General features: G+C 39.9%; 1 protein-coding gene across 4 annotated transcripts in view; it reads right to left on the bottom strand.

The window, feature by feature from the left end:
- Positions 1-23,214, bottom strand: part of NFATC3 (nuclear factor of activated T cells 3) — a 128,998-nt gene that overhangs the window by 16,045 nt on the left and 89,739 nt on the right. For 3 of the 4 annotated variants that reach the window (XM_060083831.1, XM_060083833.1, XM_060083832.1), the window contains 3 exons: positions 22,547-22,602; positions 21,107-21,233; positions 13,003-14,001 (listed from right to left, as the gene is read on the bottom strand). In XM_060083831.1, the coding sequence (XP_059939814.1) occupies positions 13,003-14,001; positions 21,107-21,233; positions 22,547-22,602 (1,182 nt within the window). The remainder of the gene's footprint in view (positions 1-13,002; positions 14,002-21,106; positions 21,234-22,546; positions 22,603-23,214) is intronic. The other variant, XM_060083834.1, reaches the window with a different exon arrangement.

Raw genomic sequence — 23,214 nt, 5'->3', positions numbered from 1 at the left:
GTATCTTGAGTAGGGAAAGTTATGGAAATGGAAAGCAGAATAAAGGTTACCACAGGCTGGGTTGTGGGGAGAGAATGGGGAGTTATTGCTTAATGTGTATACAGTTGCTGTTTAGGGTGATGAAAAAGTTCTTGACATACACAGTGGTGATGGCTACACACTACTGTGATTGTACTTAATGTCACTGAACCACACACTTAAAATGGTTAAAATGGTAAATTTTATGTTATGTATATTCTACCAAATTTTAAAAATTTCAAAAACAAACTGCATGGGACTTCCCTGGTGGTCCAGTGGGTAAGGCTCCGCGCTCCCAATGCAGTGCACCTAGGATCAATCCCTGGTTGGGGAACTAGATCCTGCATGCATGCCGCAACTAACAGCCTGCATGCTGCAACTAAGAGTCCATATGCCACAACTAAAGAAGCCCACATGCTGCAACTAAGCATCCACATGTCGCAACTAAAGAAGTCCACATGCCACAACTAAAAGATCTCGTGTGCCGCAACTAACACCCGGCACAGCATAAATAAATAAATAAATAAAATAAGTATTAAGAAAAAAAAACTGTGGGTTTTCTCATAGAACATTGCATGAAATGACTAAATGAGGTTTTCACAGATCTAACCATTAACTCAAAGCAACACCTGGAGGACTTCTGTAAATCCCTCTTAAAATTTATAAATCTGGGGCCTCCCTGGTGGCACAGTGGTTGAGAGTCCGCCTGCCGATGCAGGGGATGCGGGTTCGTGCCCCGGTCTGGGAGGATCCCATATGCCGCGGAGCGGCTGGGCCCGTGAGCCATGGCCGCTGAGCCTGCGCGTCCGGAGCCTGTGCTCCGCAACGGGAGAGGCCACAACAGTGAGAGGCCCGCATACCGCCAAAAAAAAAAAAAAAAAAAAATTATAAATCTGGGATATGGAATCTGTTCCTTTAAAAAAATTTTTTATTTATTATTTATTTATTTAGGCTGCGCTGGGCCTTAGGTGTGTCATGCAGACACTTAGTTGCAGCATGCATACAGGATCTAGTTCCCCAATCAGGGATTGAACTCGAGCCCCCTGCATTGGGAGTGTGGAGTTTTACCCACTGGACCGCCAGGGAAGTCCCAGAATCTGTTCCTTTTATTAAAAAGTTTTGAAAAATTAAATATTTATAAATTATGAAATATGTCTGTGGGAAGATGACCAAAATTTCCCCACTCATCCAAGCTGCCTCCCCGTTTGACCAAGCTGCTTACTTTAGCCACCTTACCGATATATAGGCTTTTCTGGTTTATACAAACAAGACAATGATCTGGTGGGTATTAGAAAAGAAAGGTTTTGGAACTGTAGTGTCATCACTTACTGGATTGGTGACCTAAGGGAAGTTGTTTAACCCTTGTAAATCTGTTTATTTACTTGTGAATTTGTTTACTTATTTATTCAAAGTCTCCTGAAATGTAAGTGTAGGTACTCTGCAACATTTTATAGAAATACAATTATTATTACCTAAATTGATAAAGGCAGGACAATTAAATTATCACTTAATGACCTCATCTAGTCTTGTGGCTTTAACTACCTCCTGCATGCCAATAACTCTCAAATTGATATCTTCAGTCTATAACTCACTTCCAAACTCTAGACTTCAGCCAACTGACTACTTTATATCTCTACTTGAATGTTCAACAGATACCATAAACATAACACATCCAAAATTGAACACCAGATCTTTCTCCAAAACCTGCTCCATCCAGAGCCTTCCCCATCTTACCTGACAGCAACTCCATCTTTTCAATTGCTCAGGCAAAACCCCATTAGTGTCATCTTTAACTTCTTTCTCTCACATCTCACATGGAATCTGTCAGGAAATGCTACTGGCTCTACCTTTAAAATACATCAAAAATCAGTCCATCTCTTAGTCCAAATCATCATTTCTGGCCTGGATTACTATAATAGCATCTTAACTGGTCTCCCTGTTTCTGTCCTTGCCTCTCTACCCAGCAGCCAGAGTGACCCTGTTAAAACCTGTATCAGGGGCTTCCCTGGTGGTGCAGTGGTTAAGAATCAGCCTGCCTCGCAGTGGTTAAGAATCCGCCTGCTGATGCAGGGGACATGGGTTCGAACCCTGGTCTGGGAAGATCCCACATGCTGCGAAGCAATTGAGCCCATGCGCCACAACTACTGAGCCTGCACTCTAGAGCCCTCGTTGCACAACTACTGAGCTCACGTGCCACAACTACTGAAGCCCATGCGCCTAGAGCCCATGCTCTGCAACAAGAGAAGCCACCACAATGAGAAGCCCATGCACCGCAACGAAGAGTAGCCCCTGCTCGATGCAACTAAAGAAAGCCTGCGTGCAGCAACGAAAACCTATTGCAGCCCCAAAAACCCAAAAAACAAAAAAAACCCAACAGTAATTCTTTTTTTTTTTTTTTTTTTTTGTGGTATGTGGGCCTCTCACTGTTGTGGCCTCTCCCGTTGCGGAGCACAGGCTCCGGATGCACAGGCCCAGCGGCCATGGCTCACGGGCCCAGCCGCTCCGCGGCATGTGGGATCCTCCCAGACCGGGGCACGAACCCGTTTTCCCTGCATCGGCAGGCGGACTCTCAACCATTGCGCCACCAGGGAAGCCCCCAACAGTAATTCTTAAAACAAAAACAAAAACAAAAAAGAATCCACCTGACAGTGCAGGAGACATGGGTTCAAGCCCTGGTACATGCCATGGAGCAACTAAGCCCATGTGCCACAACTACTGAAACCCACACGCCTAGAGCCCATGCTCTACATACAACAAGAGACGCCACCACAATGAGAAGCCCATGCACCCCAATGAAGAGTAGCCACTCCTCACCACAACTAGAGAAGGCCCGTGCTCAGCAATGAAGACCCAACACAGCCAAAAATAAATAAATTAAAAAAAAAAAAAGAAATCTGTATCAGATCATGATGACTCATCTGTTCAAAACTCTACAACAAAGGCCTACAAGACCCTATGTAAGAGTTCTTAAAAGTGTGATCAAGGACATGTGGGGTTCCCTGAGAACTTTTAAGGGAGTCTTCGAGGTCAAAATTCTTATAATAATACTAAATTTTTTTGCTTTTTTCATAATCATTCTCTCCTGAGTTTACAGTGGAGTTTTCCACTCGGAAACATTAAATTGTATGTGATGACTTCATTGCTGTGATGGGTAATGGAAAGTGTCTGTGTATTCTTGTTTTCAAAAGTTCTGTTTTAACTGCTAATACAAATAAAAACTGATACATACAAACCACCTAAATAAAAGTTCCTGGGGATCCTCAAAAATTTTTAAGATTATAAAGGAGTCCTGAGAAAAAGACAGTCTCTTCAGCAAGTGGTGCTGGGAAAGTTGGACAACTGCATGTAAATCAATGAAGTTGATTTACACACCCTCACACCATGCACAAAAATAAACTCAAAAGGGCTTAAAGACTTAAACATGAGACATGACACCATAAAACTCCTAGAAGAGAGCATAGGAAAAACATTCTCTGACATAATACCAATGTTTTCTTAGGTCAGTCTCACAAGGCAATAGAAATAAAAACAAAAATAAACAAATGGGGGCTTCCCTGGTGGCGCAGTGGTTGAGAGTCCGCCTGTCGATGCAGGGGACACGGGTTTGTGCCCCGGTCCGGGAAGATCCCACATGCCACGGAGCGGCTGGGCCTGTGAGCCATGGCCGCTGAGCCTGCGCGTCCGGAGCCTGTGCTCTGCAACGGGAGAGGCCACAACAGTGAGAGGCCCGCGTACTGCAAAAAAAACCCCAAAAAACCCCAAACGGGACTTAATCAAACTTACAAGCTTTTGCACAGCTGAGGAAACCATTAAAAAAAAAAACCAACAACAGGGGCTTCCCTGGTGGCGCAGTGGTTGAGAGTCCTCCTGCTGATGCAGGGGACACGGGTTCGTGCCCCGGTGTGGGAGGATCCCATATGCCGCGGAGCGACTGGGCCCGTGAGCCATGGCCACTGGGCCTGCGCGTCCGGAGCCTGTGCTCCGCAACGGGAGAGGCCGCAACAATGAGAGGCCCACGTACCGCAAAAAAAAAAAAACAAAAAAACAAAAAAACAAAAAGACAACCTAAGGAATGGGAGAAAACATTTGCAAATGATATGACAGACAAGGGCTTAATCTCCAAAATATACAAACAGCTCATACAACTCAACAACAAAAAACCAAACAACCCAATCAAAAAATGGGCAGGGGCTTCCCTGGTGGCACAGTGGTTGAGAGTCCGCCTGCCAGGGAACATGGGTTTGTGCCCCGGTCCAGGAAGATCCCACATGCCGCGGAGCGGCTGGGCCCGTGAGCCATGGCCGCTGAGCCTGAGCGTCCGGAGCCTGTGCTCTGCAACGGGAGAGGCCACAACAGTGAGAGGCCAGCGTACCACAAAAAAAAAAAAAAAGAAAAAGGGCAGAAAACACATGGGCATGCTAACAGATGCTCAACATCAGTAATTATTGGAGAGATGCGAATCAAAACTACAATGAGGTACCACCTCACGCTGGTCAGAATGGCCATCATTAAAAAGTCTACAAATAAATGCTGGAGAGGGTATGGAGAAAAGGGAACTACACTGTTGGTGGGAATGTAAGTTGGTACAGCCACTATGGAAAACAGTATGAAGATTCCTCAGAAAACTAAAAACAGAATTACCATATGATCCAGCAACCCCACTCCTGGGAATATACCCAGACAAAACTATAATTCAAAAAGATACGTGCACCCCTATGTTCATAGCAGCACTGTTCACAATAGCCAAAACATGGAAATAACCTAAATGTCCATCGACAGATGAATGGATAAAGAAGATGTGGTACATATATACAATGGAATACTACTCAGACATAAAAAAGAATGCAATAATGCCATTTGCAGCAACATGGATGCAACTACAGAGTATCATACTAAGTGAAGTAAGTCAGATAGAGAAAGAGAAATATCATATGATATCACTTACATGTGGAATATAAAATATGGCACAAATGAACTTATCCACAAAACAGAAACTGACTCATAGACATAGAAAACAGACTTGTGGTTGCCAAGGGGGGCAGGGGGGAAGGAGAGGGATGGACTGGGAGTTTGAGTTTGGTAGATGCAAACTATTACGTTTAGAATGGATAAACAACAAGGTCCTAATGTATAGCACAAGGAACTATATTCAATATCCTGTGATAAACCATAATGGAAAACCATATAAAAAAAGAATGTATATGTGTGTATAACTGAGTCACTGTGCTATACAGCAGAGATTCACACAACACTGTAAATCAACTATACTTCAATTAAAAAGAAAAAAAAAAGGAGTCCTGAGACCAAAAAGTTTGAGAACTGTTGCCCTACACGTTTGGCTCCCCATTACCTCCTTGACCACATCTCCTACTACTTACCCTCTAGATCCTTCATATTCCAGCCACACTGGCCTCACTGCCATTCCTCAATAAGCCAGACATGCTCTTACCTTAGGGTCTTTCCTCTGCTTGTCCCTTTGGCCTAGAATACTCTTCCCCCAGGTATCTACATTGGTAATTTCCTCATCTTCAAGGTTTTTTCGTCTCATCTTCAAGTTTTTGATCAAATGTTACCTAATCAATGAGGTTTATTTACTGTATTTAAAATTATACGGACTTCCCTGGTGGCACAGCAGTTAAGAATCTGGCTGCCAATGCAGGGGACACAGGTTCGATCTCTGCTCCAGGAAGATCCCACACACCACAGAGCAACTAAGCCCATGTGCCACAACTACTGAGCCCGTGTGCCACAACTACTGAAGCTCACGAGCCTAGAGCCCGTGCTCTGCAACAAGAGAAGCCACTGCAATGAGAAGCCCACGCACCGCAATGAAGAGTATCCCCTTCTCGCCCCAACTAGAGAAAGCCCTCACACAGCAACGAAGACCCAACACAGCCAAAAAAATAAATAAATAAAAAATAAGTAAATAAAATATTTTTGTCCCTGTGAATGATTCATTTCCAAAGGAACTCAGAAACAGAATATGAATTTTAAATTAGAATACATCTTTAGACACTGGCTTTGTATCTTACACTTGACAGACATCAGAAAGTTACTATGTTTATTTTGTTTATAGAAGTGAGATTATATAAAGTAATCAACTATAGTTATTTCAGAAGCCACTAAACACATGCAAGACAATCTAAATTTCAGACAGACCTGGATTCAAATGCCAGTCCCAGTGTCTGTGGTCATATAACAGTGGTAAAGTGCTTAAGCTCTCTGAGCCACATCTCTGAAAATAAGGTTAATAATTCACTTTTTACAGATTGTTGGGAAGAACTAATGAGCTACTAGCAAAGTGCCTACCACAGGGTTCAAAAAAAAAGTTTTATTATCGAGAAACAGTAACCATAATTCATTATTATTATTTTTAGATTGTAAAACATTTATTTATCACAGATACATCCAGGTTTCAGAGATGTTAACATGTTTGAAATAAAAAGTGCCCAAAAGAATCAATGAAATACATAATACTATAAATAGTGTTGGGGCAACCAGCGAAGTATTTAAAAATTAAATTTAGATCCCACCCTCAATATCTTACAACTCAGTGTCTTATACTCCAATAAAGTCTAGGTTAAATTAAAAATTTAAATATTAACAGTAAGATCATTCAAGTCCTAGAGGAAAATATAAGTGGGAACTTTGTATAACATTGGGGTGAGATAAGCCTTTCTAAACAAGATTCCCAAAGCACAAATCAATAAGAAATGCTGTGGAGTAACTAAGCCCGTGCGCCACAACTACTGCGCCTGCGCTCTAGAGCCCGTGAGCCACAACTACTGAGCCCATGTGCCACAACTACTGAAGCCCGTGTGCCTACAGCCCGTGCTCCACAACAAGAGAAGCCACCACAATGAAGAGTAGCTCCCGCTCACCGCAACTAGGGAAAAGCCCTCGCGCAGCAATGAAGACCCAATGCAGCCAAAAATAAAAACAAACAAACAAACAGAAATCAAAAAGAAAAGATATATTAGGTTGGACCACCTAAATATTTTACATTTCTACAGATCAAAACACTATTTTAAAAACTGGTAAACAAACGAACTAGCAAAATATATATGCAATACATGTGAGACAGAAAATTAATTCATTAATTATTTTAAATACACTTTTTGAAGTGAATTTATTTTGAAGACTTCTGATATGCTGTGATATGCTGGCTATTTACTGGTAACCTCTCTTGGATTTTTCCCAGTTTATGTATAAATTTTAGTGTCAAGTTGATTCAAGGAAAAAATTTTGTTCATATACAATATAACTAATTTGTGCCATGTGAGATAACACAGACACACCTGATATGAGAAATAAAAGGTCTTCTCAAATGCTTGCCCTTGCTTCACTGGGTCTAAAAATTAAATTTTCTTATTATATGTCCAAGAGTGGTTGTGTCTAAGGTCCTGAATCCCCATCATGATCTGTTCTGCATAAGCCATGATCCAAAGCCTACATGGGTATTATTTGTGGGACATTTTGCCTCTGGAATTATCCATCATAAATATGTTTGAGGCTGGATGGTACATGTATGCCTCCCAGAAGAGTATTCATGAGCTACCCAGAGTCCTAGTTGAAAGAGAAAGGTCAGTATTATTTACCTCCCTTCACTACTGAGCCCCTAAGTGATTCAACACCTCATTTGGGACCCATTCTCATCACTGGCTATGCATGGCTTTCTTTTATTTATTTAAATACAATAAACACCAGTAAACGAGTATCCAACAGGTGGGCTAGCACACTGACAATAATATTTACCATTCTGCTCCTCCATACCAGTCTCCTGATTTCCCATCCAAGTTAATCACCTGAATCTTGTATTTATCATTTCCCTGCAACTGCTTGTCACCTATATAGAACTGCAGTAGCAGAGGTCACGTCTAGAGTCCCTGTTTACAGTCAAATTAGCAATTGCCCTACATTCAGGATCAGCATGTTACTGCACAGAGCCTGCAAGTGGCAGTGTCAGTTTTCACCACAGCAGCATTTCAGGCTATATTTAACATGTACCCTCTTCTCTGCTGAAGAGCTGCAGTTACGGTTCTGTTAGTTTGTGAACAAAGGAGGACAAGAGGGAATTGAGGGACTCTAATGGAAAGTTCTTACTGGATTCAGCTCAATCACAAATTAAATGGGCCTGTATTTAAAAGTCTAAGACAGTCTAGTTTAACAATACTATAATCTTAATTAAAATGCTTAAAACACAGTTGTGACAATTTCTATATTTTTGTACTGTTTTAATGTATATCACTTGGTCCAAATCTGGGGCATACACACCATAATGCACAGAAGTGTTTAGAAAAAATTATAGCTCCAGGCACACAAACTTTAACATCTGAGTAAAAACTCACTGATAATTTTACAGAGTAGCACATGCTTTCCAAGCAGGGGCAATGGTACACTTAGGTAGCAAAGAAAAATGAAAGTAGCATAAGAATTTTGAACAATACTCTAATTGGTTGAGTAAGTATATATTACAGCCTTCCAAGGAGACTGCTTGAAAGAGAACATCAATTGGTAGAGGTCAGTATTCTGCTGCTGCTACTACCCCAAGGAATAATCCCCCTGAGGAGGGAGCCACATTACTCTGAAAACGAGAAACGCTTCTGGGACTCTTCTGAGTTTGGAAGATTGACATGAGGGGTCAAAATCACCTCAATGAAACTGAACAAGGATTCAGTTTCTGAACAAACTAAACTGCAAAGTTTATAACCTGGGTTCTAAAAACATATGTAAAAATCCATGGTGGAGGGGTGGGGGGTGGGGATACAGAATGGATGTGAGTTAGTTATGACTAATTACTAGCACTTATGACTCACTAAATTAACAGCAAGATGGAGCTCAGAAAATCCCCTGACCTAACACTAAACTGATAAATAAAGTCTTCTGAACAAGGAAGGTGTCGGTCCCAATCCACTTTGAGCCGGCTAGAGTGTTCCCTTCTGGATACGCCCTACGAAAAGGAGCTAAACACCAGGGTTCAAGCAGAAGGGAACTACCATGTTAGTGAGGCTGAGGGAAGGATGAAATTGCTGGAGTGTTTTTAAGACTTGGGAAAGAGATCAAGATTTCACACATGTGAAGGATTATTACAGAACAATGATTAGATTTGTTCTGCATGATTCCAGAGGCATCAGAGTCCACATAAAACAAGGGCAGCTGGAACTTAAAAGGCCCTGAGATGTTCCAGAGAATCTGGAGATGAAGAGACCAACAGGAATATAAAATCACTAGGAATACCAGAGTATGAATTCCAGTGTGAAAGACGAGGATGGAGCAGACAGCCTTTAAAACTTCATCTATACTGAGGATCTAGAGTTTTAAGATTGCCCTGGCCTCTCTCACAAACCAAGGCTCTGCTGAGAAAACAGCACTTTCTTTCATCTATTCTGCTTGCTCTACATCCACAGTCTCAAACCACAGACTGATGAAAAACATGATTGCAGATACTGAAAAAACTCTTAAGAGTACTGAATTAGGAACCAGGAGACTTGGGTTTTAGTCTTTACTCTGCTATTAAATCAGTGTTACCCTGGATGAATACCTTAAGCTCTGTAAAACTCAGATTCTTTATCTATAAAATGGGGGAGCTGTATTAGAGTATTTTTAGTTCTACAAGTCTAGAATTTCTGAGCTGAGGTGCACTAATATCTTCTCTATTAAATGTCACTGAACTTATAATAAAAAATTAAGGTGAAGTAACAGTCAAGTGATACCTGAATGATTCTTGACAGACCCCATCTTAATTAAAAATTTCGGGCTTCCCTGGTGGCACAGTGGTTGAGAGTCCGCCTGCCGATGCAGGGGACATGGGTTCGTGCCCCGGTCTGGGAAGATCCCACATGCCCTGGAGCGGCTGGGCCCGTGAGCCATGGCCGCTGAGCCTGCGCGTCCGGAGCCTGTGCTCCGCAACGGGAGAGGCCACAACAGTGAGAGGCCCGCATACCGCAAAAAAAAAAAAATTCAATAATAAAAAGGATATTTTATGTTTTAATCTTTAATTTGATAAAAAAAGAAAGGGGTAAATAAATATAAAACAAATAGGATTAATGAAAGCTATTAGGATTAGATGATAAGTATATTTAACTAGTATAACACAAATTTAAAGAAATTACTTGTGTCCTCTAGTTGCGGAGTGGACATTACTTTGTACTTAATGCTTAGCACAATATAGAAAAGTTAAAAGAAAACCTGAGCTCAAGTTAACTGCAAAGTTCGCTTTAAGTACTTCTAATCCTTTTTGGCATGTTTTATGGCTTACTTTTAAAGCTTACCAGAAAGGGGCCATTCAAGTACTACAGAGTTCCAAGTACTAGGGAGTTCAAGGCCTATGAAATATGTTATTATTGTTTTTTTAATGAATTTATATTAAAACTCTGCAGAACTGTAGGATTTTCTAAGCCTCTAGTTTACCTTCAAAGGCAAATCCAAATAACATAATCAATGAGTCAGTTGGCAAACATCAAAAATTCATTTGATATTTGATAGCATCAAAATGTAAATTGCAAAAATTATACATCCAATAATCTGAGGTGCCCAGGAGTGTATTTTAGTTCTCCCACCCCCTCTTTAATTACTGCTAGCATCACTGAGCTTCTTTTTTTTTTTTTAAGCTTTTTTGTGGCTGCACCGCACAGCATGCAGGATCCTAGTTCCCCGACCAGGGACTGAATCCATGCCCCCTGCATTGGAAGCACAGAGTCTTAACCACTGGACCACCAGGGAAGTGCCACCACTGAGCTTCTATCAAGTCTCTTGATAGGTGGCAATAAGGAAATTCATTAGTCAGTCCTTGTCCTCTGTGGGGAACTTTGCTTAATTGTGAACGGAACAAAAATGAAATTGCTTTTATATTTGCCCGCACAGACCTCATTTTTCCAGATTCTCTGTTTCTGCAACATACCTTCACATATTCAAAAGATGAAATAAATAAAAATTCCATAAAACCTTTCTAAAAGTTCCAATTTGCTGTCCCCACAAAAAATCACTCAATCTGTGGTAAATTAGAAAGAGCAGGTTCCAGCTTTGGTCTCTTTTTAGAAAAACAGTCTTCATTTGGAAAGAAAACGAGCTGGAATACCCAGCGCTAAGAGACCTGCTTAATAAATCTTGTGTTTTCAGTGGCATCACTGAAGTGGTAGGTTATCACACTCCAGGTCTCACCCCTTGTTTCAGGGATTAAAATTCTAAACACAAACCTTGAAAGCAATACAAGTGTGACAGATCAGATGCTGCTGTGAACATATATTCATGCAGTGAAATTCTGCACATGCATTCCTAGAGAATGTTCCACTGTTGTCTAGGAAGTCAAAGAGCTTGGGGGATCCCCTTTAGCGCTGTGCTCTAACCACCAAGGCCTGCTGTTGCTGGGGGGCAGCTGTAGTACTGCAAGAAAAAGATTAGACTGAAAAGACCTGCCTCCAGTCTCAGCTCTGCTACTTACCAGTTACGTGACCTTCAGAAAGTCTGATTCTCTAAATATAGCTATCTAGAGAATTAGTAAGAGTTAAATTAGACAACAATGCTACGCAAATTGTAGGTTTTGCTTGTTTACAGCTATACCTTCTGTTTATACACAAATGACCTGGTATATCCCCATGTGGCTTTGAAAGCCGTCCTCTACTATGCCATCTGCCCTCCAGCCACAGAAAATCATGCTTTCCCAGACATAGCTCTATGTTTCTGCTTCTGTTGTCTGGTTTTCCCTTTGATTCTCATTTACTGATACTATACTTGTTCTTAGCCAAAAGGATAAGAAGTGATTGATCCTTATTTACTGAAAAATATACTCATCCTCCAAGACTGGCTTAAAAGTCATCTCCTCAAGGAAGCCTCTCTGAATCCTTCTTATAGAATCTTTCACGTCTCTTTGCTGATCTCCCAGTGTGCTTCTTTTATATCTTGGTTGTAAGTGACTAAGACCTACTGCATCATTGTATCGTCATATACTGACCTGACAGTAAAGCCCTGGTGCCAGGTCAGGGGTAGGGTGGGGGCTCCCACATTTTATCATTTTATATACCTTCCTTTTCCCTTATGTTTGGAATTTGGAATTTAAAACCAGCTTTGCAACTAAGTAGTAAATAGCCTCTCCAGATGTATAAAGGAGATGGCTGACCTAGAGTTACTTTTCTACAGATTAATACAGAGAGAGAATTAAAATTCTGTGTCCATGTTTTAAATTTTTCATATTGTACAACACTTACACACGTAGCTTTCACTGAATTCCTATTTCGACAAAATTTCACTACCATATACATGACAAAGCCAAGAATAAACTCTAAAATTATTACCTGAAAATCCTACCTTGGGGGAATTTTCAATTATTAAAATAATTAATTTCCAGAGTTTGCTGTCCAATTTATGATTTCATAAAAACAGAGGTCTGCATACCAACTTGCTACATTTACATAAATAGCTTCTTTTTATCATGGTGCCAACAGCTGTACCAGCAGCAGCAAACCAGTCTGGTCTTGTACCATCACCACTGTCTGACTCAGCAAGGTGGTAGGGCCACAGAGAAGCAGGTTCTTTACTTTTGTGAGTCTCCTCAAGGACAGGAACTCTATCCTCATACCTTCCTAGTATTCCTAGCATTTAATTCTGTGCCCTGCAAAGAGATGGCATTCTGCAATGTTTAATGAATTAACACTTCTGAATTCCATTCTCTAGACACTGTGACCTCACTGTATGTTCTGAAAGGAAAAATGCTCAATAAAAGCTCATATCTTCAGTTCCATCACAAATAGGTGGTAGGTTATTACTCAAGGTCTCACCCTTCCCAACAGATATAAGTGGTAAAATAGACTTTAAAGCATGTATGTTCATGTCTATCTTCCGAGTCATATATCAACATATTTCTAGTAAAAAGAACTTATTAAAAAGCCCAACCATATGCCAATAAACAATCCATGTAACTTTCGCATGACTCTTAAGGGAAGGAAGTTCCTGGATCTTCACTGCTTCAAAGCATAAAGATGAACTTACCATCATCTAAAGTGATGTCCTGAAGACCAATTGTAGAAAAGTTAGGTTCCTGCTCTTCAGGTTCAGGTTTAATGTTCACAGTTGCCTCATCAGGTGGAAATGAAGCTGGATCGCACAAACTGTGACATAATAAGGATGAAGGTGCAGAAAGACCTCCCTGGCCTGTACTTTGTGCTTGAGTTGAGTGCTGTCCAGAATGCATTCTGGTGGCTAGAGACTGTGATGAGGCAGTTCCTGAGCTAGGAGACTGGTAAGGCATAGGCTGCAGCTGAGGAGATGGTGGCCCAGAAAGTGGTGAACTGGCCAAGGGACGAGAGGTTGCTTGGGAAGCTGTTGTAGCAGTCCCTGAATGTGAAGGACCATACGTAATGGGTTGTAACTGAGGGGAAGGCTGACCTGTGACCTGATCGGCCACTGGAGAAGAAAGAGATCTTTGTCCTGTGTTTGAACAACAGTATCCCATTGACTGCAGATGAGGCAAGGTCTGCACAGAATGAGGTGTGTGGGCTAAGAGATGTCCTGTTGAGCCTGAATTTGAAGAATGAAAAGGTATGGATGATGGTGGCTGACAGCCAAGATTTATTAAATTAGGAAGAGTTGCATCCTGCTGAAACAAAACTGGATCAAATTCTTGACTAGAGGCAGCATTAACAGGAAGACAAGTTGGTCCATTGAATACATTAGTTTGCATAGGCTGATAGGAAGACCCTACAGGAGGTGTTGGTGTGACTTGAAAAGGCTGGTGCACAACTGAAGAAGGTATCATATGCTGTTCTTTACCAGCACTCTCATCCCTACACTGCAACTGTGGCAGATGGGTTGAGGTTACCATGGATGCATATGTTAGCTGGATGGGACAAACCAAGCTTCTCTGTGCAGACAGTACACTGTCATGTAGGTGTCCTGTATCTGAGGAAGGCCTCTGGGTCTGGACAGGATGAGGCAATGATGGAACTGAAGACAAATCAATCTCTTCTCTGTGTTCTTGCTTCATCAAAACTGAAAAGAAAGTGATTAATGCAAATGTTATTACATAATACATAAAATAATTATGAAAGGCCTTCATTCTAGGCTACACAGCTGTAGTGCACACACAAGCCAGGGGTTGAAAACTCAAATGCCTTCAGGGAAGGCAGATAATATAAAATATGTGAAACCAGTAAATAGAAGACAACGCGGAGTGGTTCTTGCTTCAAAAGTATTCAAGTTAAAAAAAAGAAAAAACCAACACTGCATAGACCTCTATGAAGTGATATTGGAAAGATCTCTAAGACACGTTATTAAGTAAAAAAAAAAGTCAATTGCAGAACATGTGTATATGTCACATTTCACGTAAAATATTGTGTGTGTATATATACACATGCATATATACATGTACACGTGTTTTTGCTTATATATGTGTGGATATCTCTGGAAAGATGCACAAGAAACTGATAACTGTTGTGTTTATTGCTGGGAAGGGAAACCAGGTGAATAGGGGATAGGAGCATGAGGAAGATTTACTTTTTACTGTCTAAGTTTTGGGGCCTTTTGAATGTTTTCCACCATGTATATATATTACTTATTTAAAAATAAATAATTTTTTAAAAACCCCACCATCATTATGAGGTAGGGATTATTAGTATCCCTGCCTTACAGATGAGTGAGTATACTGAAGAGGAGATTAAAGACACTAAGATCTCACAGCAGCTAAGTGGTATCATAAGGACTTGAACACAGGTTTTTCTGCCTCCAAAGTCCATGCTTTTATTCATTGCAGTATACTGTATTACCAACGGAAATTCTACTTCACCATTCCACCAAGCAAGCAGAGGTTACAAATACCAATCATCATCCTTTATGACATTAGAAAAGTAGCAGATCCATGATTTAGGATGAGTCTACTTGATGAAAGGACTGCTTAAAGTAGGAATCAATGCATTTTGCTTATTTTATTTAATATGCATATCAAAACAGAAAAGAACCGTCAGTTAATTTATTGTGTCAAAACAACTGATGTCATTGTTTCTCTTAGCAAGCACTTCAGTCTATTTTTCTAAAAATTATCTACTTTAGCCTCCTACTGAAGTGCTATAATACATTTAAAAATAATTTTCCTAAATTCACATCTCATTGTTCCTTCCAAGTTTGTACTAAAAATTAACATAATTAAAATTTTCATGATCTTCACAAAATATAAGAAACTCCATTTTATGTCAGAGGAAAATAACGAGACCCAAAGCAAGGTCAAATCTCATCTGTCCATTTATCAAACGTTTGCTGAGTGCAAGTCTCTTCACATAAGCATGGTCTCAATCTGAGAAAATGAAGGTAAGAATTAAGATAGCCCTGATAGTATATTTTACTGTAGAAGAGGTAGTTAATGGAGCACTTGTTTGGGGTGCATTTGAGTTCTGCACTTTGCTCTGGCTTCCTAGAAGAACAGGATGGGTTCATTATTCATCTGCTTTAGCCTCTAAATCTGGCAACTGGTGAGCCCACCTCTAACAATGAGACAACAACCCTAAGGACCGAGAGAAAGGTTTATCACCAATCTTGTTGCTTCTGCCACAATGCTCATGTTCTTGATCCAGACCTCCATCCAGTTTCTGATTATTGCTCAGGTATTTCAAGTATGGTTCACCGTGTCTATTGGCTCCTGACCTCTCTAATGTCTTTTTTTTTTCTTTTCTTTTTTTTCCCCCCCAAATGTCTTGATGCTCTTACTTTTCTTCTGACTTTGGCAGAACTAGAACTTTGTCCTTGGACTACTGGCTTTTTTGTTTTCTACTTCAGCTCCTACTCTGGCCTCAGGAAAGCTACAGTGAATCCTATATCCAGACTCCTATTTCTACATAAGGAAGGAGAATATCCAAGAAAGCCTACTCTCATCCCTTAATCCTGAATGGAACAGGTGGGGCCCTTGGTTACATAAGTGGTTGGTTATCATGCACTAAAAAGGAGACAGAGAGACTGAAAACTACAGCATAACATCCATATTTTTTGCATGAGCCAATCCTTATTTCTATGTTCCTGACTGACATCTGGGTACCAGATTGAGAATTCTGCTCTACTAAATCGACTGCATTTCCACTCTGCCAAATCAAGTATCACTCTTTTTTTTTTTTTTTTTTTTTTTTTTGCGGTATGCGGGCCTTTCACTGCTGCGGCCTCCCCCGTTGCGGAGCACAGGCTCCGGACGCGCAGGCTCCGGACGCGCAGGCCCAGCGGCCATGGCTCACGGGCCCAGCCGCTCCGCGGCATATGGGATCCTCCCAGACCGGGGCACGAACCCGTATCCCCTGCATCGGCAGGCGGACTCTCAACCACTTGCGCCACCAGGGAGGCCCAAGTATCACTCTTTTTGTCTATAAGAGATTCAGACTCCAACCTGACCAAACCATAAGAAGTCCTCACTGCTGGTCTATGGTAATTTATTCTTGTTTGGAGGGAAATACAGTTAAACAGATCTTATAATATCTACAATGAGATGAGTTTTAGAAACAGAATAACTCTACCTTTTGTATTATACATGCTAATTCTCAAACTTAGGATGTTGATGAACAGAGGCATCCAGAAAAAAAAAAAAAAATCAACTGGTCTAGTGGTTTTCAAACCATGAGAAGCCTCACACTCTTCTTGAAGTGGTGGATGTAGAAGAAGAGGATGTAAAGAAAAAGAGCTCTGGATTTCCTTTTCCAGTGCAAAGAGAGCACCCAAGCTAGCTTTCATCCTTTTTCATAGACTGGCTTTTTGTATAAGATTTTATTTGAAGAATAAACAACCTAAGCAATTTGAAAACCACTGCTTTAGTATTATATCCTCATTTTATAGAGGTTAATCAGTAGGTACAGTCTGTGGCAGAGCTGAGATCTGATCTCCTGACTGTAAGGCAGGCTTTTTCTCCCAATCAAAACAACCACAATACAAAAGTCAGTCTGTCCAGTCAACTATTTGGAACACAGAATATACCCTTCCACAGGCAAAATATTATACACGAGAGTTTGGCTCTAATGCTGCTCTGAAAAATCCCCATGATTCCAAAAAACCAGAGCTCAGATGGTACCCCCAAGTACAAATAACTTCTGCTGGGCTTCAGAGGGAGACACATTTCCTCTAGGGTGGGGGTAGAGTCTCCCACATTGGAAGTTCTGAAGCTAGAAGCTGGGCAGAAGTTCAGACAGCACCACTAAGGAAGGGCTGTGTGCTCTATTACCATCTACTGTAAGGGTAATTTGTGAATCATACACATATGCTGCTAACTGTCTTCATTCTACAAAGTAAATGGATAGTGGGACAAATAATACTAAACATAATCCCTAATTAAAAAAAATTTTTTTAAATCAGCCACTTGCAGCTAATGATTATTCCTCCATTGGATATTGATATTGGTCAGATCCCTATTGCTGGGGGGTTGCCAAAAAGGAAACAAATTAACAAATCCTTTAATAAAAAACATGCAACTTACAAATATCTAAAATTTTTATAAAATTTAAAAAGGAATTATTGCCCCAACATAAACAAATGACTAAAATCTCTAATATAAAGAATTCATAAAATTAAAAAGACAAACACAATAATTCTAAAATAACAAAGTGTCATACAGTAGAATACTAAAAAGCGATCAAAAGTCTGTTAAACTCCATCTGCTGTTAAGGAAAAATAAAAACGTTCAGGTTACAAAATTAGTATATATAATATAGCATGGTCCCATTTCTATTTTTAAAAGGATGTATCTATATATGGATCAAAAGGATCTAAAAGGAGAGAATGACATAGTGGAAGAGAATATGGGTGTTTTAAAATTTTTTTTTCAACTTGTCTTTTAAAAAAATTCAGTTATGTATTTGCCTTTGTAAAAACTTTATTCAAAATTTCATTTTAGAAAAAAAAGTGAAAAAAGCCAAATGTTACAGACAAAAAGCAGTAATCAACCAGAATAAGGACTGTCCAAACACTCCTGTGTGTCCACTCTTCCTTCGTTAGTGTGTGCCATTTGATTTGTATTCTGTCAACCATAAAGCCAGTTATGACAGCTCCAGTCCAATCCAATATCTCCCTGCACTCTGGAGCCCCATTGATTTCCATTTTTACATGTAATGCCCTCTAGGACTCTGCCTTTATATTGTCCTCTCAATTCAAGAGCTGATAATGTAAAGGCATTAATATTTGCTCCTTTCTGTTTGCCTATTACCACCACTATGATGGTAGTAATCAACACCTCTAATATGCTGACCCTATTGTCTTTTTACCCCAATTCTAGAAGCTCTCTCCTTTCTTATTCAAGTTAAGATTCTATAGTTCCTCATCTCAAAAGAATTTGCTAACATTCTTGGACCCTATTGTCTTTAGTAACTCTCACCATGGAAGAGCTCTACTATCCATATTTTACCACCTGCCCTGAAGAATCTGAGTGCTGCTTAAGAAAGTTACACAGCAGAGCTAATTAGTATCCATAAATTAACAAATATCAACATCAAAGGTGCCCTTTGATCATGCCTAGAATCCTATTGCATTTCTGTGGTAACTTACTTTTCCCTCTTTACAACAACTTTTTCAAACTTCTCCACACTGTTAAACTGCCAAATCACCGACATTCCCCTCTCTCTGCTCACAATAGGAGACTTCATGTCATTCTTTACAGAAACAAAATTGAAGCTATCATATGGAAACTCCCTAAACTCTCCATTACTAAATCTGTAAACCTTCCTAATGTATATCCATCTTGTTCATCTCCTTTACCTTCCCTCTTGTTCCTTCTCCCATTTAAGGTCCATTCCAACTTGCATATTTTAAATCCTATCCTTTCCCACCTTTCCCAGAAACCTGATATTCTTTATCATCACTGATGCTCTCTCCTCTGTATACTCAAAATACTCTAGCTGTCTGAATCACCTTTTTAACCTTCTTGGGCCTCTCCCATATAAATCTCACCCTCCACAGTTAGTAAGTTGAGAAAAGACTAAACTGGTCAGTGACATCTTATAAAGTGACAGAAGAAACATGGGAAAAATTATTTTTGAATTACAAATCTGATCACGTCACCTCCCTATTAAAACTCACTTCTTAGAACTCTTTCAATACTCTATGATCCAACCAACCATAAGGCCTTTGCATATGCTACTGCCTTTATGTGGAATGTTCTCCCACACTTTATCTAACAGTAATTAACAGTATAGACTGTACAGCCACACTGCCTGGATTAAAATCTCACCTCTGCCTTTATTAGCTGTGTGGTCTCAGTTCACTCACTTGCCAAATGGGAAGGGCAACACTATCTACCTTATAGGGTTATGGGAGGATAAATGAGTTATTATGTATAAACTGCTGAGAATAGCACCCAGCACACACTAAATGCTCTATATGTTTACTAAATAAATGAACAAACAGATGTAGTCTAGGATACGTTATGAGCCCAGACTCTGGAACCAGACTGCCTATGTATGATGTTTGGCTCTAGGACTTATGCTGTGAGACCCTGGGCACATTACTTAGCCACTCAGTCTCCTCATTTGTAAAATAAGAGAATAACCTATCCCATAGGTTTTTTTTTTTTTTTTTTTTTTTTTCGGTACGCGGGCCTCTCACTGTTGTGGCCTCTCCCGTTGCAGAGCACAGGCTCCAGACACACAGGCTCAGCAGCCATGGCTCACGGGCCCAGCCGCTCCACGGCATGTGGGATCTTCCTGGACCGGGGCACGAACCTGTGTCCCCTGCATCGGCAGGCAGACTCTCAACCACTGCGCCACCAGGGAAGCCCCCCCATAGGTTTATTAAGAGGATTAAATGAATACAGAAAGGTCTTAGAACAGTACTAAAACATAGTAAATGTTACATAATTATAAACTATTTCTATTATTTTCCAGTTCTCAACTCCTCATAGAAGTCTTTTCACAACCAGTTAGCCTAGACAAGGGTCCCTCTGTTATTTCCACCGACAGCACTGTTTCCCTTTCCTTAACATTCCTTATCTGTTTCTAATTACAAACTTGTAAGTAATTTATTTATTTAGAGGTTTATTAGCTTCTATTTGTTCCACTAGATTATAAGCTCCATGAGAGAAGCTAAGAGAGGTTTTACCCAACTAGTGTGCACCCTTAAATACTTATTGAATTAATGAGTAAATGAAATGGCTAATCAAAATCTTCTGTTTTCAAAGGTTTGTATTCTATTTGAAAATTATCTGAAATATTTTATTACCAAGTAATGTATTAACACGATCAAGTAATAATAATTTTCAGATTCTGGAATATAAGTGGCTTTCAGAGGCTCTAAATGAAATACAGCCAGGCTTTAAAGAATATGATGACAAATGAATGACTAATAACCAATACCCTCTCAAATTCATGTGTTTGTTCTTTTCATTTACTATAAACCATTTAAAAGTTTTTACAACAAGTTTTGAAGAATAAGGTTCACTATGATTTTTTTATCATTATATGTTCTGGTGACAAATGCAGCACCTAACACAGAGAAGACCTCTATAAATGTCTGTTCTCTAAGTATGTAAACATCAGCGTGAATTAGTGCATATAATATTCATGTGTCACAATCCAGATCTGGAAAATTACAGCACTTGAACTGCTGCAGAAAGAGGTGTGAAAGCCTCCTTTGTTATGGTGTCTCTATAAAATCAGGAATTCTGCCATCAATGTTATATTCCCCCAAAGCCAATAATATATGCTACAGTTGCTGCTTGTCAAATGAAAATTTAATGAGAGATTTTCCGTTTTGATTGGGAATGGTTGAGATGAAGACACTATGAAACAGGCACACTGCCTTTCTGCAGTGCTAAGGACACTGGAAGGGCACAAGGAAAGTTCACACATATTCACAAACACCTACTATTCCAACAGTGTTGGTGATTTTTGGTAACTCCTGAAAAACAGACTTCAAATCTATTGATACAATCTTTTAATTTCCTTATAATAAGTGACTACAAAATAACAATTGCTATCAGATCTAATATTTAAAGTCAATACAAACTTTACAGATAAAGCAAGTGTTGGGATTTTTATTGATTATAAGGACCCTACCTTTAAACACTCTAATACAGGATTCATTGAATAACTTTTTATTCATTATGAAAGAAAGCTCTACAGTAAACCATCACAACTCCTCGTACCTGGTGTGTAAGTAAAACGTTGAGACTGGCTTTTTTTCCTCTTGCCATTGCAAAGATAAAAGTGCACCTGCACTGCAGCTGTAACTGCTGGGTTATGATATGGAGGAACTTCAAGGACAATGTGAGCCTAAGGAGCATGGAAAGCAAGATTGTGTTACACTCAGAACTAAAAATGAAATGCACCTGCTAAACTCAACACGTCTCATGAGTCTTAACTATTCAGGCTCATTATGTGAGTAAACTGGTATATAAGTCATCTGGAGATTTACTCTATGGATACTTCAGTCTTAGCAGAGAAAAGCTCTTTCAAGTAAACCGTTAAAGGAGAAATTGCTTTTCACTCACCCACTTGGGTTTCTAGTTGTAACAGAAATCAAAAGTCTTACATACTATATAGCCAGATATTTTGCTCTAATAAATACTACATATTACTATACATCTTAAGTGGAAGTCTGTTCTAATTTTTAATCAAGCTTAATAGTTCCCAAGTTGTGTTACAGTTTAGATTTCTTATCTTAATTTTTTTTTGGCGGGGGGGCCTCACTGCGCAGCTTGCAGGATCTCAGTTCCCCGACCAGGGATTGAGCCTGGACCATGGCAGGGAAAGCACCGAATCCTAACCACTAGACCACGAGGGAACTCCCTTATCTTAAATTTTATATTCAAAATGTTCTAAACTGGCAATACACAAAATCTGCATCTATATTAAAAATAATTTTACATATGCAGGGTGAAAACTTTTAGCCCCAAATCAACTGCAATCCTTTTTTTTTAATCCTTTGGCCGCTCCGCACAGCATGTGGGGATCTCAGTTCCCCGACCAGTGACTGAACCCGCTCCCCCTGCATTGGCAGCGTAGAGTCTTAACCACTGGACCACCAGGGAAGTCCTCAACTGCAATCCTTAATCTAACTTCTCTAGGTCTTTGGAGAGCACTGTAGGAAGTGGTACTGTCTATCCCAGAAAAAAATTCTGTCTCCATTCCAACCAGGATGAAGGGACCACAACTTTCAGTGCTGATTCCTGGAAGGCTTAATGTGAAGGAGTTGGAAATAGTGTATTAAATACACAAAACCCCAAGGGCTTGTCCTCCTCCTATTTTTTGCCCACTGTATAAGTTCTTCACTGAATTTGTTTGATCTCTTCACTGAATTCAGAGAAATAAATCAATAACTTCAGTAAGAACCTTGTAATAATCTTTCATTCCTAATTTCTCCTTTCCTATACACAAAAAAGGGGAAGAAAGACACCAACTGTTTATCTTTCTTAAACTTTAATTTTAGTACCAGGAAAGTATCTATCTCACGTCCAAACTTCTAAAAATTCTAATTTACTTTTCCATTACTCAACAGATAAGACTCCTCACCTATACCATAAAGCAGCATTATCCAATTTTCTCATTAAGTTGCTTACATATTTCTAAAGAAGTAAACTTCTTACCCCTTGACATTTTTCTTTGATTATTTTCCCTTCTACTTCCCACTGAGGTCGTCCATCTATTGACAGAAACAATATACAGTTAAAAGGAATTCAAGTCAAAAAGCATACAAAATCTAATGTATTTAGTATCACAAATTTATTGGCAAAAGGAATCTTTACCTCACTGACTTCCATTATGAAAATAAAATGTGTACCCATGGGGAAAAAATGTGGAGAAAGATCTTGGGCTGCCCAAGTTTGCAGGGCCCAGAGAGTTTATTCTACTAAGTGATGTTTGAAAATCTTCTGAAAACACCTCTCTACCAAGTGGTGGTCAACTTCTGCTTGTATGCCTTAAGTAATGGGAAACTCATTCCCTAACCAAGTAACCCATTTCATCTTTGGCTAGTAACTGCTGCTAGAAAATTGCATCTATCTTCATGATAGACGACATCTGTCTCCTTCTAGTATCCAACCTCTGGTCTAAGCACTATGCCTTGTAGCCACCGCCCCAAAATCTTGAGCATTTCTGTGAGACAATACTTCAGATGTTTAAAAGCAGCTGTTTGCCTGTGTCTCCTTTTCTGCTGGCTAGCACCCCCAGTTCTGCATTTATCTCTTAAACAATATTTTACCCTTCCTGGTCACTCTTTGAATTCTCCTCCAGTGTGACCATCTCCCTCCAAATG

The sequence above is a fragment of the Mesoplodon densirostris genome, chromosome 19 (assembly GCF_025265405.1).
Source record: "Mesoplodon densirostris isolate mMesDen1 chromosome 19, mMesDen1 primary haplotype, whole genome shotgun sequence".
Taxonomy (NCBI): Eukaryota; Metazoa; Chordata; class Mammalia; order Artiodactyla; family Ziphiidae; genus Mesoplodon; species Mesoplodon densirostris.
This window is presented reverse-complemented; position numbering and strand designations above follow the sequence as displayed.